This window comes from Geospiza fortis, unplaced genomic scaffold, assembly GCF_000277835.1.
Source record: "Geospiza fortis unplaced genomic scaffold, GeoFor_1.0 scaffold130, whole genome shotgun sequence".
NCBI lineage: Eukaryota > Metazoa > Chordata > Aves > Passeriformes > Thraupidae > Geospiza > Geospiza fortis.
The window spans coordinates 12220957-12243281 of NW_005054300.1; the positions used below are offsets into that span (position 1 = coordinate 12220957).

Below are 22325 nucleotides of genomic sequence, written 5' to 3' on the forward strand. Positions count from 1 at the left end.
GATCAAAAAGGGGGGTAAAGGACTGGAGAATATGCTGTTTTCTTTCATGCAGGAGAAGCAGAGAAGACAACATGCTCAGCAACAGAGGTTTACTTTTCAGTTTTTAAAACACTGGCATTTATGGTACAAAAGTAAACACTGTACTAATAGAAAAAATACATTTATCTGCTCTGGTACATCAGAATTTTTCACCTGGTTACCAGCAGACCATATACCAGCAGACCACCAGTATAACTGATGGTCAGTAAAATTATACACACATTCCCAGTCAGACATTCTCATGGAGATCATATTGTTCAGCTGCCACTGGCACTGGTTGCTCAGTGTCATTCTGCCTGCTGAGCAGTTGGCATGGCTGTAGGTTGCAAAGCACAGTTGGGATCATGTTCAAAACTGCTGTGGGCTGCCCCTCTCCTTCCTCTCCTTGAGCAGCAAACCAGCAACCTCAACTCCCTTCTACATCAGGTTGGAGGAAGCAGCATGGACATGCCAGGAGGTCTGACAGCACAAGATACCACAGCAGGACTGCCCTAATCATACATACATTAGATAGACCAGAGCCCATGTGTTCACTCTTCTTGGCTCTGCTCATCCTCCAACAACCCCCAGTTAAGTGTTCCAGCAGGTTCCAAGGTTCACTCTTGACCAGGTCAGTGCACTTTATCCCACCTTTCTCCTGAATCCTCTTACTGGCTGATGGAGATCCAGGGCTTCACAAAGTATTACATGTGAATCCTGTCATGTTCCCTCTGTTCCAGCTGCATCCTTCCAATTAAACCTGTTTTGCTGCCATCTCCTCCCAGAAAGACGAGGAGTCATGGAAAAGACAATCAAACTTCGTATTTGGTTTTTAATTTTTTAAAAATTCTTTTTCCCCATAAAAGATAGGCAACTAAACCCAGTTCAGATTTTCAATTAGATCCAGCCAGAGTATTTGTCCTGACACCTGTGCCCTGGGTCCACAGCCAGGCAGGGAGAAACACTGCAAAGCACAAGGGCAGAACAAGCAGAATTGCTCAGGGCTGCAAAGGTACTAAAATCAAGCAGAATCAGAACAATGGTTTATGTTAACCACCTCTGCTGCAGGTGAAGCTGAGGTGCCTGAAAGGTAAAAACAGTCCTAGTCATTCTAAGATGCTGGTTAAAGGCTTACAGCTAAATCAAGGTATCAATACTATCAACAGTGTCTATCACTGAAAAAATGGAAAAATGCAGATATATTAAGAATATCTCTACGTTACTTTGCTTTTTCATTTAAGAAGAAATTTGGACAAAACACCAAACAGTTTTTTTACTCTCTACAGGCTTGAAATGGACAGTATTTCACTTCCTGAAGGCACATATCTGTAATGGGGGGTGGATGTGGTGAGAGACACACACGCACAATTAAATGAGGAAATCACATTCAAAGGTTTAAAAAACTTCAGCACTACTATCTTGCAAAATGTACTGCATTCAAAGGTTACCCTGATTCTGCAGTTCATCTAGATCCATAAACCTGCTGGGACGGGGATTAAAGCCCATTGCTGCCTCCATTTCCTTTTCTCTTTTTCTGCGTAGCTCTTGCTCATGTGCTCTCCTTGCCACCTCTTCTTGCAATTCATCCAGCTCACTCTTTAAAGGAACAAAGATGTCTCCACCTTCAAAACAAACAAGCAAATGTTTTTGATAGCTACATCTCTTAAAGTATCCCTTAAAAGACAAGGCAATATTATTGGAGAATAAAATTAACATTAGGTAATGAGAGTCTGAGACCACAGAATTGCAGAACATAAATTTTATTTTGTTAAGTTTTATTTATAAAGATACAGCAGTGCTTCAAGCTCCCCTGCAGCACAGTCCATGGATTCACTGACTCACAAAATCAGCATATGGAACAGAAAGAACCATTGGAAGAAATAACCCTAAGCTGGTGATGAAATCTTGAGGCTTCTTGCTGTGTTTATAACTTGTAAATAAAGCTATGTCAAATTAGCCAGATCACCAGCTCATGGAAGTTAAATGGATTCCAATGAGATGTTTTTCATCTAACTGCATGAAGTGGATGAAAATGGGAGGAAAATAAAGCACCTCAATATCCTACACAACAGAAATCCATCAGTTTTCATTCTCACTCCAACTATTAGTGGCATTCAGAAAGTGTCTCCCCTGCTGCCTTTCCCTTCCCTCTCTGGAATAAAGTATTTGCTTAGAATGATATATAAGCAGAAAAGCTTAGCCTCAGCCCAAACAGCTTGTAAAGAACATTCACAGTTCTAACAGTTTTGAATTTTGTACAGAATTACAAGCTGGTTTTCAGAATTCTACTAAGTTATAAGCTATGCTTGGGAAGGTTTTTTTGATGGCAGAATATTGAGTTGTAAGAAAGAATAGGAAAAAATAGTTTTATTTTATCATTTAAGTCAATAGACAAAAGACATGCCAGAGCAACGTGATCAAAGGAATATTCCAACAAGTTTTTTGCAATCCTCTTTGGTAAATCTTATAATTATTTCTTATAAAACTGTTATGTTCTTCAAAGTTGCTTCTCCCTTTCCTTATAATTTCCCTGTGAACATAAACATCCAGAAAGAAAAGAACAACTCAATACATTTTACCTTGCATAACCACCCCTACAAAGTGTACCTTACCATTTCCCATGGTGTGTGGGCTGTTTGTCCAGTTCCCAATTGATGAAGCTGACTCCACTTCCAAGATGCTGCTACTGTGAGACTTTGGGATGTTGCGCCATGCAGGAACAAAGGCACCTCCTCTCTTCATATGAACATCCCTCCAAGAAGAGAGTGATTATAATTTACCATTTGACTAATTTCTCCAGGAGAAATTGTATCTACCTTTTTTGTATCCACACAAACATATACTTGCATTTTAATCTAATTTTTAAAGAAGTCTACCATAAGAAAATCTTGTGAGAAACAGGGGAAGAGAATGCTAACAAGGAGGACGGTAATTCTATTCTCCTCCATAAGATTATGCATTTCATATTAAACTGTGGTCCAGGAGTTGTTCAGAACAGATTCTTACATATTGTTTATTGGCCATAAACAGCGCCAATTTGTGATTACCTAAAGCTTCCTAAGTCAAGGAAAGAAACACATTGTGCTATTTTTACATACAAATATTACAAGTATGTCAGGAAACAAAGATTTCTATACAAGGCTACTGATTTCTCATTTTCTACAAGGTGTCTATGAATCAATGGCCTAATGCAAACAAAAAGGACTATGAGTTACTCAAAGTACAAGCTTTTAAATCATAGACTAAGGGCACAACTATTTCAGATGCATCACTTTAGACCATATTTCTTGCTCACTCAAGCCCCGTTTTTTTCTCTGCTCACCAGCAGGAAGTTTTCAATATACTGAGAAGAATAGGCTCCCATTTCCCTACCATTTCTCCCCTGTTCCAATATAGCTATGTTTAAAACTAGGACCACTCTTTTGCAAAATGTTCTACACCATTATGTAACTACAAAAAAGAAATCAAGACTTCAGTCATTCCAAACATGAATTTTGTTGAAATGTACCTGTGGGTGCTTGAACTTTCAGACAAGGGCATGTCCAGACTAACCGGGCTGTTGCTGTTGCGCTCACTGCTTTCATAGCCAGACTCCATCCTCTGTATTAGGTGAGGATGTTGATCCACCACATGGTGTTGGGTGCCCCGGCCCAGCACACCACGCTTGTATCTGACATTTGACTGGCTTGACCTTGTTTCGTGAATAGTGTGCTCCTTCACCTCATTCTCAGGAAGTTCTTTACCTGTCAAGACAAACAACACAGCTTGATGTAAGACATAAGCTTCAATACCAGCAAAACATCCGTACATGTTAGCTTCTCAACTATGTTTAAATCAGAAGCACCATCCTTAATTTTGTGTTAAACCTGCAATATTAAGCCAGAAAAATGCAATACTTTTACAGCTTTCCTAGCAATTTTAAGCAATAACCTGTACACAAATTTATCTTTGAGTCTTTCCCCTTCAGTATAACTTACATATTCCCCCTGAGGTAACAAGTCTGGAATGAAAATCCTTTCTTCCCAAAATAATTTTTATTTGTACAAGATAATTTTACAGTCTATCCAATTGCATTTCCAATACTGTCACATCTATTTCAGATGATCTCATTTTTTACACTGTTTATTTTGCTATTTATGATTTGTTGTGGCTTATACAGAGGACAGGAAAACTTGTTTTTTTAAATTCTCCCTTATACATTTCACAGTCTTTCCACTTAATTCTTGTTTGCGTTCCTTCCTTCCCTGGAGGTGTGTTTTATTCCCCTTCACCTTCCCTTTGCATATCTCTTTATGCTTCCCAATTCTTTTCAATTGTCAAAACCAGCGAAGTCTCCATGTACAAGCTGCATAGCTGTAAAATCTTTCCAGATAAATCATCACTGGCTTCCAGGCTCTTACCTTCACAACAAGACCTCTGCACTAATACAAAGGGTATTTTCTGCACCATACTCTGAGCCATCAAGTAAAAATACCATGATGAGCCAGAGGAAAAACCAGAGCAATACAAAAGCTCACTCCAAAGGACAAACTTGGGACACTCAGTAATACAGCCTGTGTCCATTCAAGCAGGGTAGATGGTATCATTTCCCTTAATTTTTCCTTAGACAGGAAACACAGGACACAGAAATGAAACAGAATTACCACACATGCAATATGAATACCCACACAGGATTCAGTCTTCACAGACATGACTCACCACTGACTTGAATTCCATGTTCAAAATTTCACTTCCCACACATTCTGAAGTAAATCTTCTCAAACTCTTACCTGCTTCTTCTGAGAAAGGACTAAGCTGAGTGTAGCCACAATGTTTCCTCTTGTCTTTACTGAAGATGCTGTCTATATTCAGAGACTCTCTTTTGGGTCTCCACGTTGGCCGGTACCTGCTAGATGAACTGGACTTAGACTCACTGCTGGTACTCTCCACTTCCCAGTCTCGGGTGTGTGCAGAAAGGCTTTTTGAGGGTCGTGTTTCTGCCTGATCCACGTTATTCCCTCCGCGAGGGGAATTCTGGATGGTTTGGGAAATCTGCTGTGGTCTGCTGTGGATCATATTGCTCACTGTCTCTTTAAATTCCCTCAGCCTGCTGGTGCTGCTAGATGGTTTGGGGGTAGTTCTGGGGGCTTGTTTCTCCTTCAAGGTTTCCCCTGCAGTTTGTAGAGACAGCAAAAGCCACAAAAATAACTTCAATTAAACTAGCAGCCCTACTTGCAGCATCTTCATGCAGACTTTGAGAAGTACAATCCAAAACAACAAAATTATAATATAAAATCCAACATTCCCTAAACAAACATCCAACCAAAACAGACCTAAATATGAAAAAGCAAAGAGAGGACTAAATAAAGACAAAGATAGAAGAAACAATGAAGGTAATACACCTGAGAACATTAAAAACATTCAGAAAGATACTGATATTTAAAATAAAGTAACATCTCTTGCCTTCACTGTGGTATCCTGATGACTGAGCCTCATCTCCTTTCCGCCTAGACCGGCTAGAACTCCTCTTGCGGTCTGCCAGCGAGCCCTTCTTTGAAACATGCCTCTGATTGCACTCACTGTCAGTCAGGTGGCCTGGAAGGAGGAAAAACACAGCAGAGATGACAAGAGCCTTCAGATCAAGTGTTCACTGTGCTAAGAGCAGCAGGACTCTTGCTCCTTAGGAACCGCAGACACTCCAACACTAACTGGCAAGTTTAGGTAAGGTTTTGTATCCATAAGGTTTTGGTTTTGTCTTGGAGAGGATGTTGCATTTTTAAGGTCATAAAAGAACAATACAACCCCTCCAACGACTCTGGTTAATGACAGCTTATCCAAGTGCCAAGGCAAAGGTTGATTCTGCTTTGTCTTCTAATAGTCTAAGGACACCACTTTCTTGCTGTCAGTTTTAATGATCATGAACATGAAACTCCTGAGGACAGCTTGCCAGACATTACTCTGTTGAATAAAGACTCAAACACATGAACAAGTTACCATCTAATAATAAATGACTGCACATCACCAGCTGCTCTGCACTAACTACTCATCTCTTTGTTTGCAGCAAACACTAAGTAATCTGAGTTAGCCTAGTCTACAGTGAAGAAGCCTCACTTGGCTCTCAGGGGCCAAGCCAGCCAATTCACATCTGCCACAAGCTAAGAGCACACCCACAAACTATGAACATGGATCAGCTGACACACAACACTCCCTTACTACAGCTTATGTGTCTGAGTGTCAGTATTTTCTCTTCAACACAATTTACTCCCCATTTCCTCACATCAAACGGGAATTAAGACTATTTGACATCATAGGTTTTCTGTATTGCCTTTGTTCAATTCTACGGTTCTCACACAGTCACAGTCCTAAACCTGCAAGCACAAACACACGCACGGCTTTACTCACATGAGTAGTCCCAAGAAGAGATGCAGGATAAGAAGGGAATTAATGATAAGCTACAAAGACTTTTTTTCTAGCCTTTACATCAGAAACTTTTACCCCTCACAGGATGATAGGAAATGAACGTTCCTAATAGCAAATAGTGGTCTAACAGCCCCCAGAGTGCATGGCTGGCCCTCCTAAGCCTTCTCCCAGCTCTAGAGATCAGCATCAAAAGCAACAACATTAAAAGCAGATTCTACATATAAAATTGTACCTGCAACAGTTAAAAACCAATTCACTGCAACTTCAACTGCTACAAAGATATTACAATAAATGAGCAGGAAGGAATCCAAACAATAAAAAGCAAGCTACACAAGGCTCACTTTTCATTTGCAAAGGAAAGAGAGATTTTGTGGCTAATTTTTTAGAAACAAGCAGACTACATAAAAGAAAACAAATCAAGGAAGCAAAAGAGAAATTTTGGTAATGAAAATAAAAGATGTGCAGCATTTTGGTACATAAGTCTGTACTTTGATGGATTTTTTTTTCCCCTTCACAGCATGGACTGCCACTGCCACGTATCTTTAGGAACTCCAAGAACAGTGTTATTGTTGTAGTGGCTCCCCTCAAGACAGAAGACAGTGATGTTTCATTCAGCATGCACGACTTCTCTAGTTAAACATTCCAATCTGATAAAGATTCTTTGGTAAGCATCCTTAACTACCATGAGAGAAACTATTTGACAGTATTTAGTGCTATTAGCACTAGCTGAGGGTTTGCATTGAATAAAGCCCAGCTCAGTCTTTTAGAATGAAAGCTGCTAGCTTTGCATTAATATTTTCTTCTCCTTTAAAAGACTGCAAATATTGTCCCACGGTCATCAGACATTTAATTGCCATGGAGGAGATGTCAGAATCGGAAGTCCGTAGGACACAGGCTTTGTTGTCTCTATTTGGACACTCTGACACAAAGACTAAATCCAACATCATGCATGAATATAGGAACTAAAATCCCAAGGATATTAGCTGGCACTTAATACTCACTTTTTAAAATTCACTAAAATAACAATCCAAGACTTTTGAGTGCCTAACAATGCTTAAAAGTTGTGTTTTGATGGATGTATCACTTAAATACCTCATCCTCTAGACTCAGGGTGGCTTCACAAGCAAACAGCAATATTCAAAGGAAAAGTTTGGTTTTGTAGGAGTTGTGCGTGTGTCTAAGAGCATGTCAGAGAAGGAAATTAAATCAAATGGGTTAAGACAGAACACCCTCTACTCCCTCCCCCTGAAAACTCAGTTGCATGAATAGGGCAGGCAGAATACGCACATTTTTCTCAGCAGCACAGGTGGGTAGGAGCAAAGAGAGGGCTTGTGCCCCACTCTTGTGCCCCCGTTCTGAAGTACCCAGGAGCCTGAGGTCATGCAACCCAATGGTGGAGCTTCCCTGGAGGATGATGTGGGATAGGGTCCATAACTTTCTGGGCTGGAGTAGTGGGTAAATGGCCATTAAATGAAGAATCCTGCTCTTGCCCAGAATGATTCAGTTGACAGGTCAGTGTGGATGGCCTCTTTATAGCCCCACGAATCGCCATTTGATGACAGAGCAGTTGTATTAGTTGGCAGACTGACTTTTTTTGGAAAGGTAGTGGGTAGGTAAAAAGAGAGGGGAAATGCCCAGACAAGTGGTTAGCTAAGGGGACAGACTGACTATAGCTAAGGCTGAATCAGGGAAGATAAGGACAACTGAATTTAGGTGGAGAAATGGGCTAAGCTGAAGGGAATAACACAGGATAGAATCAACAGGAGAAGAAAGAAAAAGAAAAGGATAAAGTCACTAAAAATGACAGAACAAAAGGTTACATGCTGAGCTTCATGCTTACATGTTTGCGACCATCCCCCTTACTCTCCTTTTCTGCCAACTTCTGCATGGCAAGTTTTGCAGGCAGGAACCTAATCCAATAAACTCTGTGCCATTTTTGCACACTATTTAAAAAGTATACCACTATCGCTTTCAATGTTGTCTTCTTTGTACTCCAAAGACAAACATACATTTTGTTCCCACATCACTCAATTTCTGCTCCAACTTTCTTTTCTTTCTCACACCCTACCTAAGACTATGACTGGTCCCTACAGCATTAAGTATTTGCTAAAACACTTGAGGGATTGTTGGGCTATCTTAACCTGTGCATTACAGTTACTCAGGCCTCTGTTGAAGAATGAAAGAATACTATTTAAAATCAACTTGAAACATTCTTCTCAGATTTTGATGTACCATAGTTTTTTACAAATGAGCCAATAACGATACAAAAGAGGAACAATTTTACAAAAAAAAGGACAAAGCAGTCTGACAGCCTTGCCACTCTGGTGCAACCTAACAACTGCTGATTCTACTCTTAGATCTTCTTAGAAAATCTATTTATAACACAATAAAGTAACTTTTCAAACAGAAATAGCAGATCCTATTTCTGATGCTACAGAAGTCTGACCTTAACTTACGCACTACTTTTTTAGAAGTGATGTTAGAAGTTACTGCATGCAGAAACAGGCTGACTGTGGACACTGGCCATCAATAATTGAGGAGATCAAGTCTTTAGACTTCCAGTTAACCTCTTTTCAACTAAGGAGTGTGAAGGCAGACTGTTCAGTTGCCCAAAGGAACATATGTACAGACAGTCTTCTCACTGGATATTCCAGCTTAACTTGCTTCCATGGCACAGGCAGGAAATTATCTTATTCTCCTCACTGGTGCAGTAAATACTACCAGCACTCACACAAAGTCCTTAGTTCCCAAGTATGAGGGACTCTGGTGATGAAAGCACCTTTTCCAGACAGCTGCAACTCCTGAAATGAAGTAACTGCCCGGCCATGAGTAAGTAGCTCACACAACAATTACCAAACCCTACAACAGGGCCATGCAGATTCCAACTCACAGAATTATATAACAAAGCAGGCAATATTGTGGATAACAGAAAGACAAATCTCTAAATGCTTGTCTGGCTAGACACAGGTCTACAGAAGCCAACAAGACTTTTAAATCATGGGGTTTTTTTGGTGAATGCCAACTGTTCATTACAAATCAAAAACTCGGGATATTAAACACTGTTTGCTATTCTATTAAAGGTTGGGTGTATATATATCGAGATATTTTCAACTGGAATCCACTGCAGTCATCTTATCTAGTGACAATGATCACACGCAGATGTAATGGTATCTGCTACCTGTGTCCCTGCTGCTTTGTGAAGCGGCATCATTCTCCACATTGTAGATGACTGTCCCCTGGGAGTCAGAGGAGAAGTGACTGACCACAGACTCGTGGTGTGTCTGTTTGTAAGGATAGCTGTCTGTAGAAGAATCTGTCCGGGTATCACTGGAGATGGAAGGTTCTCTCCCTGGAGAAAAAAGTAATGTCAAGGAAGCAATGTCAAATTTCATTTTTTTTTCTGCTATTATAAAAGTCAAGGAAGACTAAGAAAAGAAGGCAGGGGCAACTATACAGAAGTTAACAGAAAAACAGAATACCAAAGATACCAACTCAGATTCAAGAACACCAGAGATTATGGGAAAAGTTTGCTCCTTTGGAAGCAGGGAGACAGTGTCATTCCTTCTAAAAACCTGTTTCTTTCTTTCTCTTTTGTAAGTTCAAGTTTACCAAATCTTTTTAATACGCAAAATTAACCTACATCCACTGGACTGCAAAGTACACATTAGCACCATACTGAATTACTGTTCATTTTCAACACTGTTGAAAATGTTTAGTGCAATTACAATATGAAACACTGCTTTGGGGAAAGCAAAAAAAAAATTACTCAAGTACAAAATATTAATAAGTGTAACAAGAACATAATGTTATAATAACTCGCAGGTTTCATCTACTACGACTCAAAAGCTATCTGGTATAAACTTAGTACTAAAATACTTTTATCTAAAGCAAAATAACCTGCTCCTTCTCAAGAAGCCAGCATTGATCCCCTACTGAAAAGTATGAAGCATCATGATTCAGTTTCAATACAGTAATACTTGAACTCATTAGAGGTGAAAAGGGCAATCTCCTCCCTCCATTTTTTGGTGAATAAAATTTTAAAAAAGTAAATAAAAGTAAAATCTAAACAGTTTGAAGACTATTGGTAATTTTACATATGTGATATATACACTCCTCAATACACAGGATATTAGTTTCATACTCATTTATCCATAGAGAAATTAAAGAAGAAAAAAATACAATAAAGAAGGAAGTCGTTCTTATGTTTAACTGCAAATGCTGACCTTGAAGGCACTTTGCATTTTTGGTGAGAACAAGCCCTGCAGTAAATGCCCTATTTAAGGACAGTTCAGATCTTTTGAAGTCAGAAACTGCAGTTATTGAAGTCATCAGTTAGTGCTCCTTTCTACATCCAAATCATACCAGGTCCTTCACTTCCCCTATCCCCCAATTTCTTTCTCCAAACTTTTTTGGAAAAAATTGCTATCCAAACAATCAACAGTCTTAGACAAAGAGAGAAGTTCACATATAGAACACTGGAAATCCTCTTCAGAATTCTTGATCAGCTTTAACAAGCAACAAGGACCCCTGCTGACAATAATACACTCCAAAGAAGGAAAATATTCCACATGCCACATTTCAGTATGAAGGTACAAGGCCAAGGGCCCACACTGCTTACCTGAGTCCTCACTGTCATAGCAAGTCCTGCTATATTGCTGTAAATCCACCTGAGGGGGCAAGTCTTGCGTTGACACTGGAGTTCCTCTTGGATCTGCATAGAGCAGCAGCAAAGGCTGATAGTGACCCTTAATGCACTTTGTCACAACATCTTTCCATTTTGGACCAATCTGAATTGACAACAAGAGAAAAAAAAAAAAAAGAAAAGAAAATTAAGGTTTTCTGTCATCATTTTCTCTAATATTTCTCTAATAAGCTCTCTTTTCCCCCCATCACAATTATTTCAGAGTTTGATTTTCTACTGACATACTTTAACTCTTTTATAGCCAGCATTGACCTGGACTCAGCAAGAAAGTTCCTGAGCCAACCTAATTAAAATCCAGGTATTCATCATCCTGTGGCTAAATTGATTACAATTCCTGCTAAAAATACAACTACAAAAATAGTCATTCCCTTTCAGATTTTTTTCCATAAAAAACTTTTCATCCTCTGGGATGTTCTAACTTTGCATCAACCAAAAAGCAGAAGAATTTTTAATGAACAAAATGAACAACAAAAGATACCAAGACAGTAAATTCAAGTCAAAGCTAAATACTTCAGGTGTGCAAATCTTTCTGCTGTGACAGAACCTCTGCAAGCACTGATAGGCCAGGCAACTAATTCACATAGTAATACTAATCTCACAGGTTTCACCTCACAGACTGAACATTTACTCCAACAAATTTGCTCCTTATGTGAGTATTCTACTAAAGCACTGCAGTACCCATCCTTGCAAATTTTTCTGCTAAGAAGTATGACTGAATATATGAATTAAGAGGCTTTCACCCATTGAGACTGTTTGGCATGACTACAGGAGAAAATTTTCCTCTCTCACCTTTGTGATTCCATGACTAAAAGGAAAAAAGGAGAGCGGCATGAAATAATGCCAAACAATCTAATAGGTTATAATGTCCTGCCAAGATCCCAGCACTGGTGCCTTTAATGTCAAGGACCTCATGCTTGATGAAAAGGCTAAAAAAAACACTAACAGAAGAGCGGAAAATTTGTTGTTGGCAGCAAGCACTAGGGAAGACCGGCATGTAGACACTCAAGCAGAGTTCAACAACAGGCACTAAATAGCAATACTGCTTGTCAGCAAGGAAAAGAGATAGGTGTTAGCTGTATGCACATGCAACTGTACATTTTCAAACAACAGCATAAAAACAAGACTGGGAGCCAACAGAACAGAATTAAGAATAGGGCTTCTGAGATTTCTGGTATGCTTTTTTAAAAAATATTTCACTTTGCTGAGAAAAAAGGAGGAACAAATTTGTGAGTGGAATATCAGCAAAAAACCCTCTCAAAATCTGTAGAAAATAGAATGGATTTACACACAAGCAGCTAACAAATTTCCAAAAGAGTGTTTTCCTAAACATTTTTTTCTCACCTCTTTGACATGAGCATCATCAAAGTACATCCACTTGCGGATTTTAGTCTGGAAGAAGAAGGTTGAATAGTGTTTTCCATAATAACAGATCATTCCCACCAAATACAGCTCCGAGTGTTTTGCTCTGTCATCAGTTACTCTGAAGAAGAGCTTCAAGAAGGGAGGTAAGAAAAACAGAAGGAGAAATTAATAAAATTGTCAGAATTTTACATACTGCTTTATGTTCAAAGACCTCAAAGTACTATAGAGAGGTGTCAGGCTTTTATTTCAAAAGATAGAGAAAACAAGGCAATAAGTAAGTAATCATGCAATGTTTAAGGAAACTCAGAGACACAGACCAGAAATGGATTCTGACCAACTCAAGAGATGCTCATAAATTGAGTTGGATTTGGAGTATGTGTATACTTGAAGGAAGACATTTACAACAATGATAAAATACCTGTTACATAATTTGAATGTGGTTCTATTTCTAAAATTTATATTCTGTGTAATGCTTGCTGATTATATCAAATACTGTTTAAAACACTCATTCCTTTTTGCAGAAACAAGGTGGTTTGGACAGTAAACAGCTGGCATTTATTCTGACTTGAGCAAGGGCTATCCAGAATATAGATGGACCAATTTATGATGCTAACACATAGAAGATCAACTGAAAACATCAGCAGATCAAAAGAATTCAGCACACAAGAAAAAAAAAATCTTTTCTATTTAATTGAATTTTGTTAATTTGAATTGCGCAGGTCTCATGTTTTAGAGCATTACTGCTTTACTACACAAAGACCACACTGTTTCATAACCACATTTCCATCAGCTCAAACTGATCCTGGTACATTGTGCACTGGACAATGCTTTTTTCCTTTAAACATCATGTGTATTTAGATATTAACTATTTTATGTAGTATCTCAATGCTACAGTAAGACACAGCTACAGTTTGGTATGCCAATAATTCAGCTCTAAAGCATCAGTTAATGCAGAATAAGTGAATCCTCCAGGGAATCCTATTTAATTCAGTCTGTCATTCAATCACACAGTGCCAGTCACCATCTCTTAGAGACTGTTCAGTCACAAATAACTCTTCAGTGTTATGACCATACATTTCACCAAAAAGAGGTAAAAAAAACCAAACCAAAAAACCCAAAGACCACTAAACTACATTTTGTCTTCAAAAGAAATAGAAATAAACTTCTGTTCTTTAAAATGAAAGAGCACATATGTATTTTTATAGAAATAGCACAACCCTAATCCAGAATTTCCCTTCACTTGAAAGTATTTTTGCAGTTTCAGACATTTCAGAAACTCAAGAATATACAGTTCACAGGTTTTTCTAAGGCTTTCAGAGACAGATCAGATCCTTGGTTCTGCCCTCTGTTCCTCTTTTTATGGACACCAAAAAGGTGAAGGTGGTGACTTTATATTTTTCTCCATTTGCTACTATAGACTACCATGAAAAAGACAGTCTTTGTAAGTAGTGCCAAAATAAAAAAAACTCACATCTCCCAGTTTAAGGCAAGTTCCCAGACTGTGAATCACATCCTCAGCCAGATCAGAGTGGTCTGAGTCCCAAACCAAGCCAATGGTGATGATTTGTGGTGAGTTCATCAGCACACGACGAATACGGATCTTTTCCCCACAGTTACTCTGAGCATATAAATAAAACAAGACCCTGAATATAATTCTTCACTTATTATAATGTTAGGGCAAGGTACTAATAAATACAAGTCTCAGAATTACAGCTTCCAAAGAGGAGGTGGTGAAACAGAGCAGATATGCTCAGTGCCAAGGTAGGAGCTTCTCATTTCATAGATGAGATGTGCTATCAAGACTATCCTGCATTCTCAAGCTTTGAAGTGAACACTGCCAATCCTTCCTCCTGCTATTGATAATGATTAAAACATAAGAGCACAAAATCAAGCTTATTTAGGAAAAGATAAGCAAACATACATGAAAGATCCCAGTAACATCCTTAGGAATTGGACAGAAAGGTCACTTTCGATCAGAATCTCAGATTAAAAACTGCTTGTACAGAGACTGATGCCTTATACGACAATGTTAGGAAAAATTTTCTGCTTTGCTGAAAAAGCAGAAGTATTCCTGCTTTGCTGTTAAATTTGAGTATTTCTACAGGGTACCTTAAACATCCCATCTGAGAGAGTAGAGGTAGGTCAGTATTCGTATAAATATGAGAACAGCAACTGAAAGATGAGGCGATTAAGAGTTGTTTTAATAACTCAAAGGAGTTCTACAATTCTTATTTCCTGTTTTGATTTTTCTTCCCATTTCTTACTTTTTAAATAAGTACCAGTGAACTCTGCAGGGGAGGGGGGTGTCAATAATGCAACAGAGTGGGGGGGGGACATGACAAAAGCTATGACAAAGTCCATTCGCAACATTCATTTTTTCACTGAGGCACATCACAAAGGTACCCCTAGAAAACGGTAGGAAAAACATTTTCATACTGAGAATAATTTCTCTTGTCTACAGAGTCCAGTTTCACAACTGGATATAATAATTTCTGACACTAAAACCAGGGAAGAGATCACAAAGCACCTCTTCCCCACAGCAAACTAGAAAATTTAATCAGAATTTCAGTCCCAAACATCATGGAGAGACAAAAATGAAAAATTAAAAAAAAGAAAGAAACTGCAGAGGACTCTGATGTTTAAATGTAGATAGGAGGTTTTAACATTAAGATGACTTTTTTCACACGTATTTTGAAAGCGTCATTTATAACACAAGCAATTCTGTTTATTACTTCCCAACCTATCTTACTCTCAAATTGTCTTCTTTGCTTCAGCATTTTCAGCATGACAGCAGGAACACGGCATCCTGATAAAAAGCTTCCTTAGCATAACTTTGAGGCCACACTTAGCTAAACCTCAATAGAAATTTTTTTGAGTATAAAAAGAAAGGGGCAGCAAATGCTGGTATGCAATTTTATTCAACTGATTTTTCACAGTCAAAGAGCAGTTTTCCCTGACCAAGAATGTATTTCTATTAAATTTCACATTCTTTGGTTATTAAATAGCTGAACTTATATGCACCTTTTAAACAACAATAAAATATCTTAATTTCTTTTACTTAGATAAGTAAGCCAGTACTTGCCAATATTAAAAAGTATATATTTCAATGGAGACTTTTACTGAAAGTTTCAGAGTTATAAATTGGGAAGGGAGCCAGGTATAAAATGGAAATACACTGGCCCCAGGGACCACGTACACAAACCCTCCTGTTAAAGGTAATGCATCTAACAGTAGCATTACATGAAGCAGCAACTCTGCAGCTGTTTCCTGCCCTACCTATTAATCAGCGTTTAAAAAAAGTTTGATGGTAACTCTTTTTGCATATTCATTAAAAGGCAGAACAAGACACTGAACTCTTACTTTAGAAATCTAGCACTTATGATATACATAAAAAATAAGCATCTATTCCTGTTTTTAAAACTTCTGGCTAGTTAAAGCAGCACTCATCATCACTAAGTTTTCCCTTCCTTCACTGAGTACCTGTGAGACACTGAATTCACACCCAAAGAGAACCAAGGCTACTCACTGGGCAGTTTCTCAGGTCCCCCATGGTGCTGGCATTCTGCAGCAACTCTCCAAACATATCTGGAGTTGGCTTCTCCCGCCTCTCCAGCATACAAATAGCTTGATTGCTTCAGTATAGACAAAATACAGAAAACAAAAGTTCAATAATAAAATAAAACCACAAACCCACGCTAATCTAGTATACATTTCACCTAATTTTTTTTAAAGAAACTTAAAATACAGAACACTTTTCATATTTAATATTGTAGTACATTAAAAAACCACATAGTTAATTGTGAATTACTACATCTTCCACAAAAATACTGCATAAAGAAAACAAGTAGGACTGAAAACAGAAATGGATTGTTTGGTTTAAATTTTGTATCTTAAAAGAAAATTTAAGCAATTGATAAATACTTGGTTTCAAAATGGAATATTTGCTTCAAAATGTGCCTCCTTCAATAAGCACAATTATAGTAAAGAAGCACAGAAAGACACATTCTGAATAAAATTACAAACAAAAGATAGCATGGTACCCAATTGATTTCACTGTCCAAGTTGAAAGAAAGATATGTACACAAGAGTATTAGTGCTCAAAGCATGTTCCAGCTTAAAATGGCTTCAGAGATGAATTATATATTAGTATGTATTGGTATTTCTAAAATAATGTATGACTTAGGATCTATTGTGATATTTCCTAAAAAATACTGAATACCATTTACATAACTATTTTACCCTTTTTCTAATATACAGTGTCTGATGGAACCTAATGAAAATCTGCAGTTTGATGGAACAGCAGGCAGCAGCCACAAGGGGGATGCTTTACAGTACTCTTGCTATGCAGGTAAAGTGGTACCTTTTAAGAGATCTGCATGTGAAGAGCAACTAGCAGTTTTCGTGACAATCTTTTCTGTAACTACAGATATCACTGTACCTACGTATCTCACATGCCAGACATAAAGCAAAGCAAAGTTCTAATCCTAATAAAGATTTCAAGACAGAAATAAATAACAGATTCCTGCCTCAATCAGATTTTAAAAACTTTTAACTGAGCAGCCTTCTACTCAAAGAAGACTCCTCCACTCCTCCAGCATTAGTTCAAACAATCTGCTACAGACCGAGTGCTCATGCTCTGTGTACCACCTCTGAAGAAAGGTCACAGTGACCAGTGAAGTTCCCCCATAACTAGATTAAACAGGAGCTATATATTCATCCAAGAAAAGAGGATTTGAGGAACTACAGGCTGGTCAGTCTCACTCCACCACCTGGGGCCATGACAGACTAAATCAATCCCCTTGGAAATCAACCCCATGCATGCGAAGGATAAGGTGAGTCGGAGCAGTCAGCACAGATTTACCAAGGGCAAACCATGTCTGATCTCCAGTGAGAACTTCCCTTTCTGCATCTTCCCCTAGTTACTGAGAAACTGTCCCGGTCACCATGAAGGAGGAAAAAACCTTCCAGTTCAGAACTGGAACAGGCAGCCCAGAGAAGTCATGAAATTTTTGTCCTTTAAGCACTTTCAAAACTCAGCTACACACAACCCCCAGCAGCCTGATTTAGCTCTGAAGTTTGCCCTGCTTTAAACAATAGGATGGAGTAGATGTCCAAAGGTCCTTTTGAATGTAATTTTTTTGTTGTTTTTCTTATCTGTCTTCTTAAATCACCTGCTCACATTTTAAAGTCTTTCAAAATGTACGTGAGTCCTTGTTACTACAGTTGTCAAGATTCAGAATCATAAACAAGCAGACACAGTGATCCATGCCTAAACTACCATCTTCTGCTTCACTAAAGCCTCATGTTCTTTATCACAGTTATCAAAGCTCTGCCAACTTTGAACAAATCGTGTTCTAGGCATTTCATCAGTAAAGATCACAAAGATCCAACTGCAATACCAGGATGGGAGGAGAAAAAAACGAAAGAAAAAAGTGGGGCAGAAGGGGAGGATACCTGTCAAAAACTCAACTCACCAGAGTGAAGTTGTGGAAATATAATGTACCATCTGGATGAAAGGTAACGGGTCAGAGGTGGCACCACAACTGGTACAAACACACTAAAGAAAAGAAAATATAATACATTGACAAGAATAAACAGGTATTTACACTGCAACACTTCTGCCTGTACATTTCTTTACTGTGGCAATGCATGTTTTAGGAATGAAAACATAAAACTTGAGAACTGGCCCTTGGCATAAAGCATGTATCTTTACCTCACCTGCTCAAATAAAGTCATTGCAAACTTCTGGTGGGAAACACAATGTGGGGCAGTGCAAATGTCTTCCTTTGTCTCATCTGCAATGTGGAAGTGAATTCGCATTAACAGGTTTTCCTAGCCAAAGGAAAAAAGGAAAAAAATGCATTAGATAACATTTGCCTGCTGTTGAAATTAAGATATAAATCACAAAAGCATGCCAGATGCAATAATGCTACAGACAGAAGGCTCCTGCAAATTCACGAAAGTTACTTCAAAAACAGAGAAGTTGATATTTCTTGGATAAAAAAGGAAGTGCCCTCCACTTCTGATTTGAAATGCTGGATCAGGTAACCATTTATGTTATTTTTTAATAGCACTGCTGAAGACTCTGCTGCTGATTTTTCTGTCCAGTTCTCAAGCATCCATGGATATGACCAAATGTAACAGAGTACCTATGCAGTTTTAAAAATCAGTGGATTGACACTAATTTCTCGTCAACACAAAATAAATCAACTTCTACATTCCATGAGAGCTTTGAAATATGCCACATCAACTACATTCTATCAAAAAGGGGGAGAACTAATAAATGAAGAGGCAGACTAAATTCTGTATGAAACAAAAGGACCAAACGTTTCCTAGATATTAATTCATACAACTGCATCTGTTCTAAAGTTCCCAGGAATCCTTGTCCCAAGACCTTCTCTCCTCCCACTGTTGCCAATATTCATCTGTGGGTGCCAGAAATCTCTTGATAACTCTTCCAGCATAACACTTTTCACTAACACTACTAGCTGCCTGGGTGGTTTATAGGCCTGCAATAAACAGGTCAAGATTAATTATTTGGCAAAACATCTCTAACATTGTACAACTTTCCTTGAAAAATTTTCCTGTGGAAATGCAATTTCAGAAAAACTGGCAAACAAAATGTCCTTTCACCCTTTTGAGGAGATCCTTAAAACTAGAATCCTGGATCATTCTTTTAGTGCAATTTTTTCATAATTCACATCTAAAGCACACTGCAGAGGGCAAGCAGCACACATGCAAAAGAAACTGTAAAAACGGTTACCAATGCTATTACCATTTCCAAATCATTAGTCTGGGGATCCCTCCGTGCACTTTTCCAGGCCAGACATGCAAAGTCTGTTGCAATTTGGGGAAAGAAAAAATAGTGGGGAAAAAATTAAGGGGAAAAAAAATCGGGGAAGATTGGGTAGTGGTGGGCCACATCTCTGCCTGTCAAACCACCTTTCAGTTATACTCACAAAACATTCAGCAGCATCATCCATGATGCCCAGCTGGAAGCGTTGCTCATCCTGAAATGTCTTTGCAAGAGCAGTGCGCAGGGCATCAGAAGGCAGTACCTTCTCACTGCTACATTGAAACTGGTTGAATATACCCTAGCAAAAAACCAGAAAGATGGTTAAGTTACTGTATTGTTCAGAATATGACTCAATTTATCTGAAAACAAACAGCAAACATTTAACTTGTTTGGATCCTGCAACACACAGATACTTGTACAGTACACTGACCACAAGAACAAATCCCAGAAGTTCCTCCTTTGAAATCATACGCACCTTTGTGTATTTCTTCCTTTTCTTTCACAGATACAAGGGAGGGTTAGAAATTTAGGATGAAATTTCCCCCAGCGTCAATCCCCCCTGGATCTATTTGTCTTTCTCTAAATCTGATTCCTGAAGCAATGAACACCAGAATATCATACTTTTTATTTCCATCTCTCCCTCTCCATTTAACTTTCTCACTTCCAGCTTACCCATGCCACCTTGTTCCCTCTTTCAATCAACTCTTTCCGAACATCTCTAGCCCTTAAACAGCCACAACTTGATACTTGCACGCTTTAAGAAATTTACCTTTCCTAAGTCCAAGTGGGTAAGAATTAGATGATTTTAGTATCAGCATGCAGGAGGGAAAAGGCACGACGCGAATAGGAATAGCAGTTCCCATGTACAGCCAGCTGTTCATTTGCTGCCATAAACCTGCATTTTCATAACTGTAACTCACACATCATCTGGGTAACAACCATTTGCAAGGATGAGTAGTTCTAAGAAGAGACATTATTTTGTGAAATGTGGGTTATATGCATGGAAGTTCTGTACATATTCCCAGCTGATGAAACACCCACATTTATTTTGGGTGCTTGCGTGCGCATGTGTGTGAAATATCCAAAACATCATCTGAACAGTTAACTTGCACTGTGCCCTTCCTACAAAAACAGGAACCTAATTCTGTATGCAAGGTCCTCATTTTAAGTAAAAAATTTCTCGTCCTTATTTTAATACAAGACAACTCTCCATCACCACTGCGCTCTACTTTCTACCTCATTTCATATGACAAGCAACCATCTTCATCAGTGTCAATCTCAAAATTCTGCCTGTCCTTTCCTATAAAACTGTCCTCATAATTTCTCTAAAGACTGTGGAAAAGCTCAATTCAGACTGCAAGAGAGGAAAAAAGGATCACCAGTCTGCTTTTCTGCATTCTAAACTTAGTAAGACGAGGAAAAAAAAATCAAACTGTTTTGCCTGTTTGATATTCTTTCAAATCTATATTAATCTGCAGTGATTCACAATTCATATAGCACTTCTTCCTTTAATTACAGAAACCTTCTCCCCAACATACTTAGGATCTACAGTAATTGGAAGTCATCTAAATCTTTCTCTCCCTTAACTATATTTACTTGTTTCTCATCAGGAAATGGGAAAGGTAAGCTGGGACATTTGCCAAATGGTACAATCTTGTCTGTTTTGAGGGCATTGGAAAAAGTGCCAAGCACAGCTGTCACTGCACAGGCAGCAAACGACCCTCCATGCCCCTGCCATTTCTGCCCAAAGGAATGGTACAATTTATAGTGTTGACATAATCTAAAATAGATGTAATATGCCTATATCTCTTTACTGCAACTTTTATTTTGGTGGTCCTCAAGGCGCTCACTGATGGAAAATAGCCCATTGTGCTGAAGCTCACAGCTCTTCTATTAGTGCCTTTATTAGAGCATCACAGAATCATGAGAAAAGGGTAAAGAGAAAGACATGAGGCAGTATTATACTTCAGGACTACAGACAATACCCCCTCAGTTATCTTCTATATATACATACATAAAACAGAAACAACAACAAAGTCTCTGCACTTAAACTTGATTGCCATTTCTGTCACTCTGATAACTGAGCAAGTTTCATGTTTCATTAGTGAATTTTCTCATTTCAGTGACCCTTAAAACAAAAAAGGCAGTAAAACACAACTCCACCCTGGTTCACATTTTGCATTAAATCATTTAAGAGCACTCCAAAATATTCCAAAGTGTGCTTCAGAAATGTGTTTATTCTATTTATTCAATCTCACTTCATAGATCTGAGACTTGTCTAGCAACTGGTCAACAACCTCACTGCCGTGAGCTGATGGGCAGGATCTGGTTTGCTTCAATGAGAGCCCTGAAATGGCTTTGCACTCCTGAGGGGTGAGAAACAATGCAGGCTCTAAACTAGGTAAAAGGAGAAGCAAACAAGGAAGCTGAAACTCTTCTTTTAAACTTCTACCTTTAAAGAAACAGTATACTTACCATGGAGCAAAAAATAATTAAGCAATGTCAATTCTGTGAAGAAAGCAAAAATCAGGATGTAACAGATCCCAATATTACATGGAAGAATGCTTCCTCAAATTTGTAATGACATAGCACACAATGGTATATTGTCCTATTTAAATTACAAAAGAGGAACAAAAACTTAAAACCAGTGAGTAATTGTGCATTTTAATTTAATAAAGATCAAATCTTATTATGGTATTGCACAACGCAGTTTAGAGCACGTTGGAACCCAGTGCTTGTAGGAAGTCCCAAAAGCACCTCAAATGGAGTCAAAAGTACTCTGAACACAGGGAAGTTTGGTTTTTCTTAGGTTTCAGTCACTGGGGTTGGACTGGGGTTTTGGGGAAGGAGATGGGGTTGTTGGGGTTAATTCCCTTTCTTTTTCAAGATAGGTTCTTTTTTTTGCTCCCCTTCAGAACAAGTCTATCTTGTCTCTCAAGCTTAGACTGACAGGTGTGGCATTTCCTGCAATTTCATCACTTCACATTATCTAAGTCAGATCTCCCTCCTTAATTTAAGGTCTTGCCTGTGAGCAATAGTGTTAAGTGC

General features: G+C 38.5%; 1 protein-coding gene across 1 annotated transcript in view; it reads right to left on the bottom strand.

Annotated features, from left to right (window-relative positions):
• USP54 (ubiquitin specific peptidase 54) overlaps window positions 1-22325 on the bottom strand; it is a 91667-nt gene that overhangs the window by 14166 nt on the left and 55176 nt on the right. The window contains exons 4-16 of the mRNA XM_031062214.1: window positions 19441-19575; window positions 18200-18313; window positions 17956-18038; window positions 16008-16113; window positions 13953-14099; window positions 12461-12610; window positions 11036-11204; window positions 9596-9766; window positions 5461-5592; window positions 4788-5168; window positions 3527-3761; window positions 2631-2770; window positions 1467-1640 (exon numbers count right to left, since the gene is read on the bottom strand). Coding sequence (XP_030918074.1) covers window positions 1467-1640; window positions 2631-2770; window positions 3527-3761; window positions 4788-5168; window positions 5461-5592; window positions 9596-9766; window positions 11036-11204; window positions 12461-12610; window positions 13953-14099; window positions 16008-16113; window positions 17956-18038; window positions 18200-18313; window positions 19441-19575 — 2137 coding nt within the window. The remainder of the gene's footprint in view (window positions 1-1466; window positions 1641-2630; window positions 2771-3526; window positions 3762-4787; window positions 5169-5460; window positions 5593-9595; window positions 9767-11035; window positions 11205-12460; window positions 12611-13952; window positions 14100-16007; window positions 16114-17955; window positions 18039-18199; window positions 18314-19440; window positions 19576-22325) is intronic.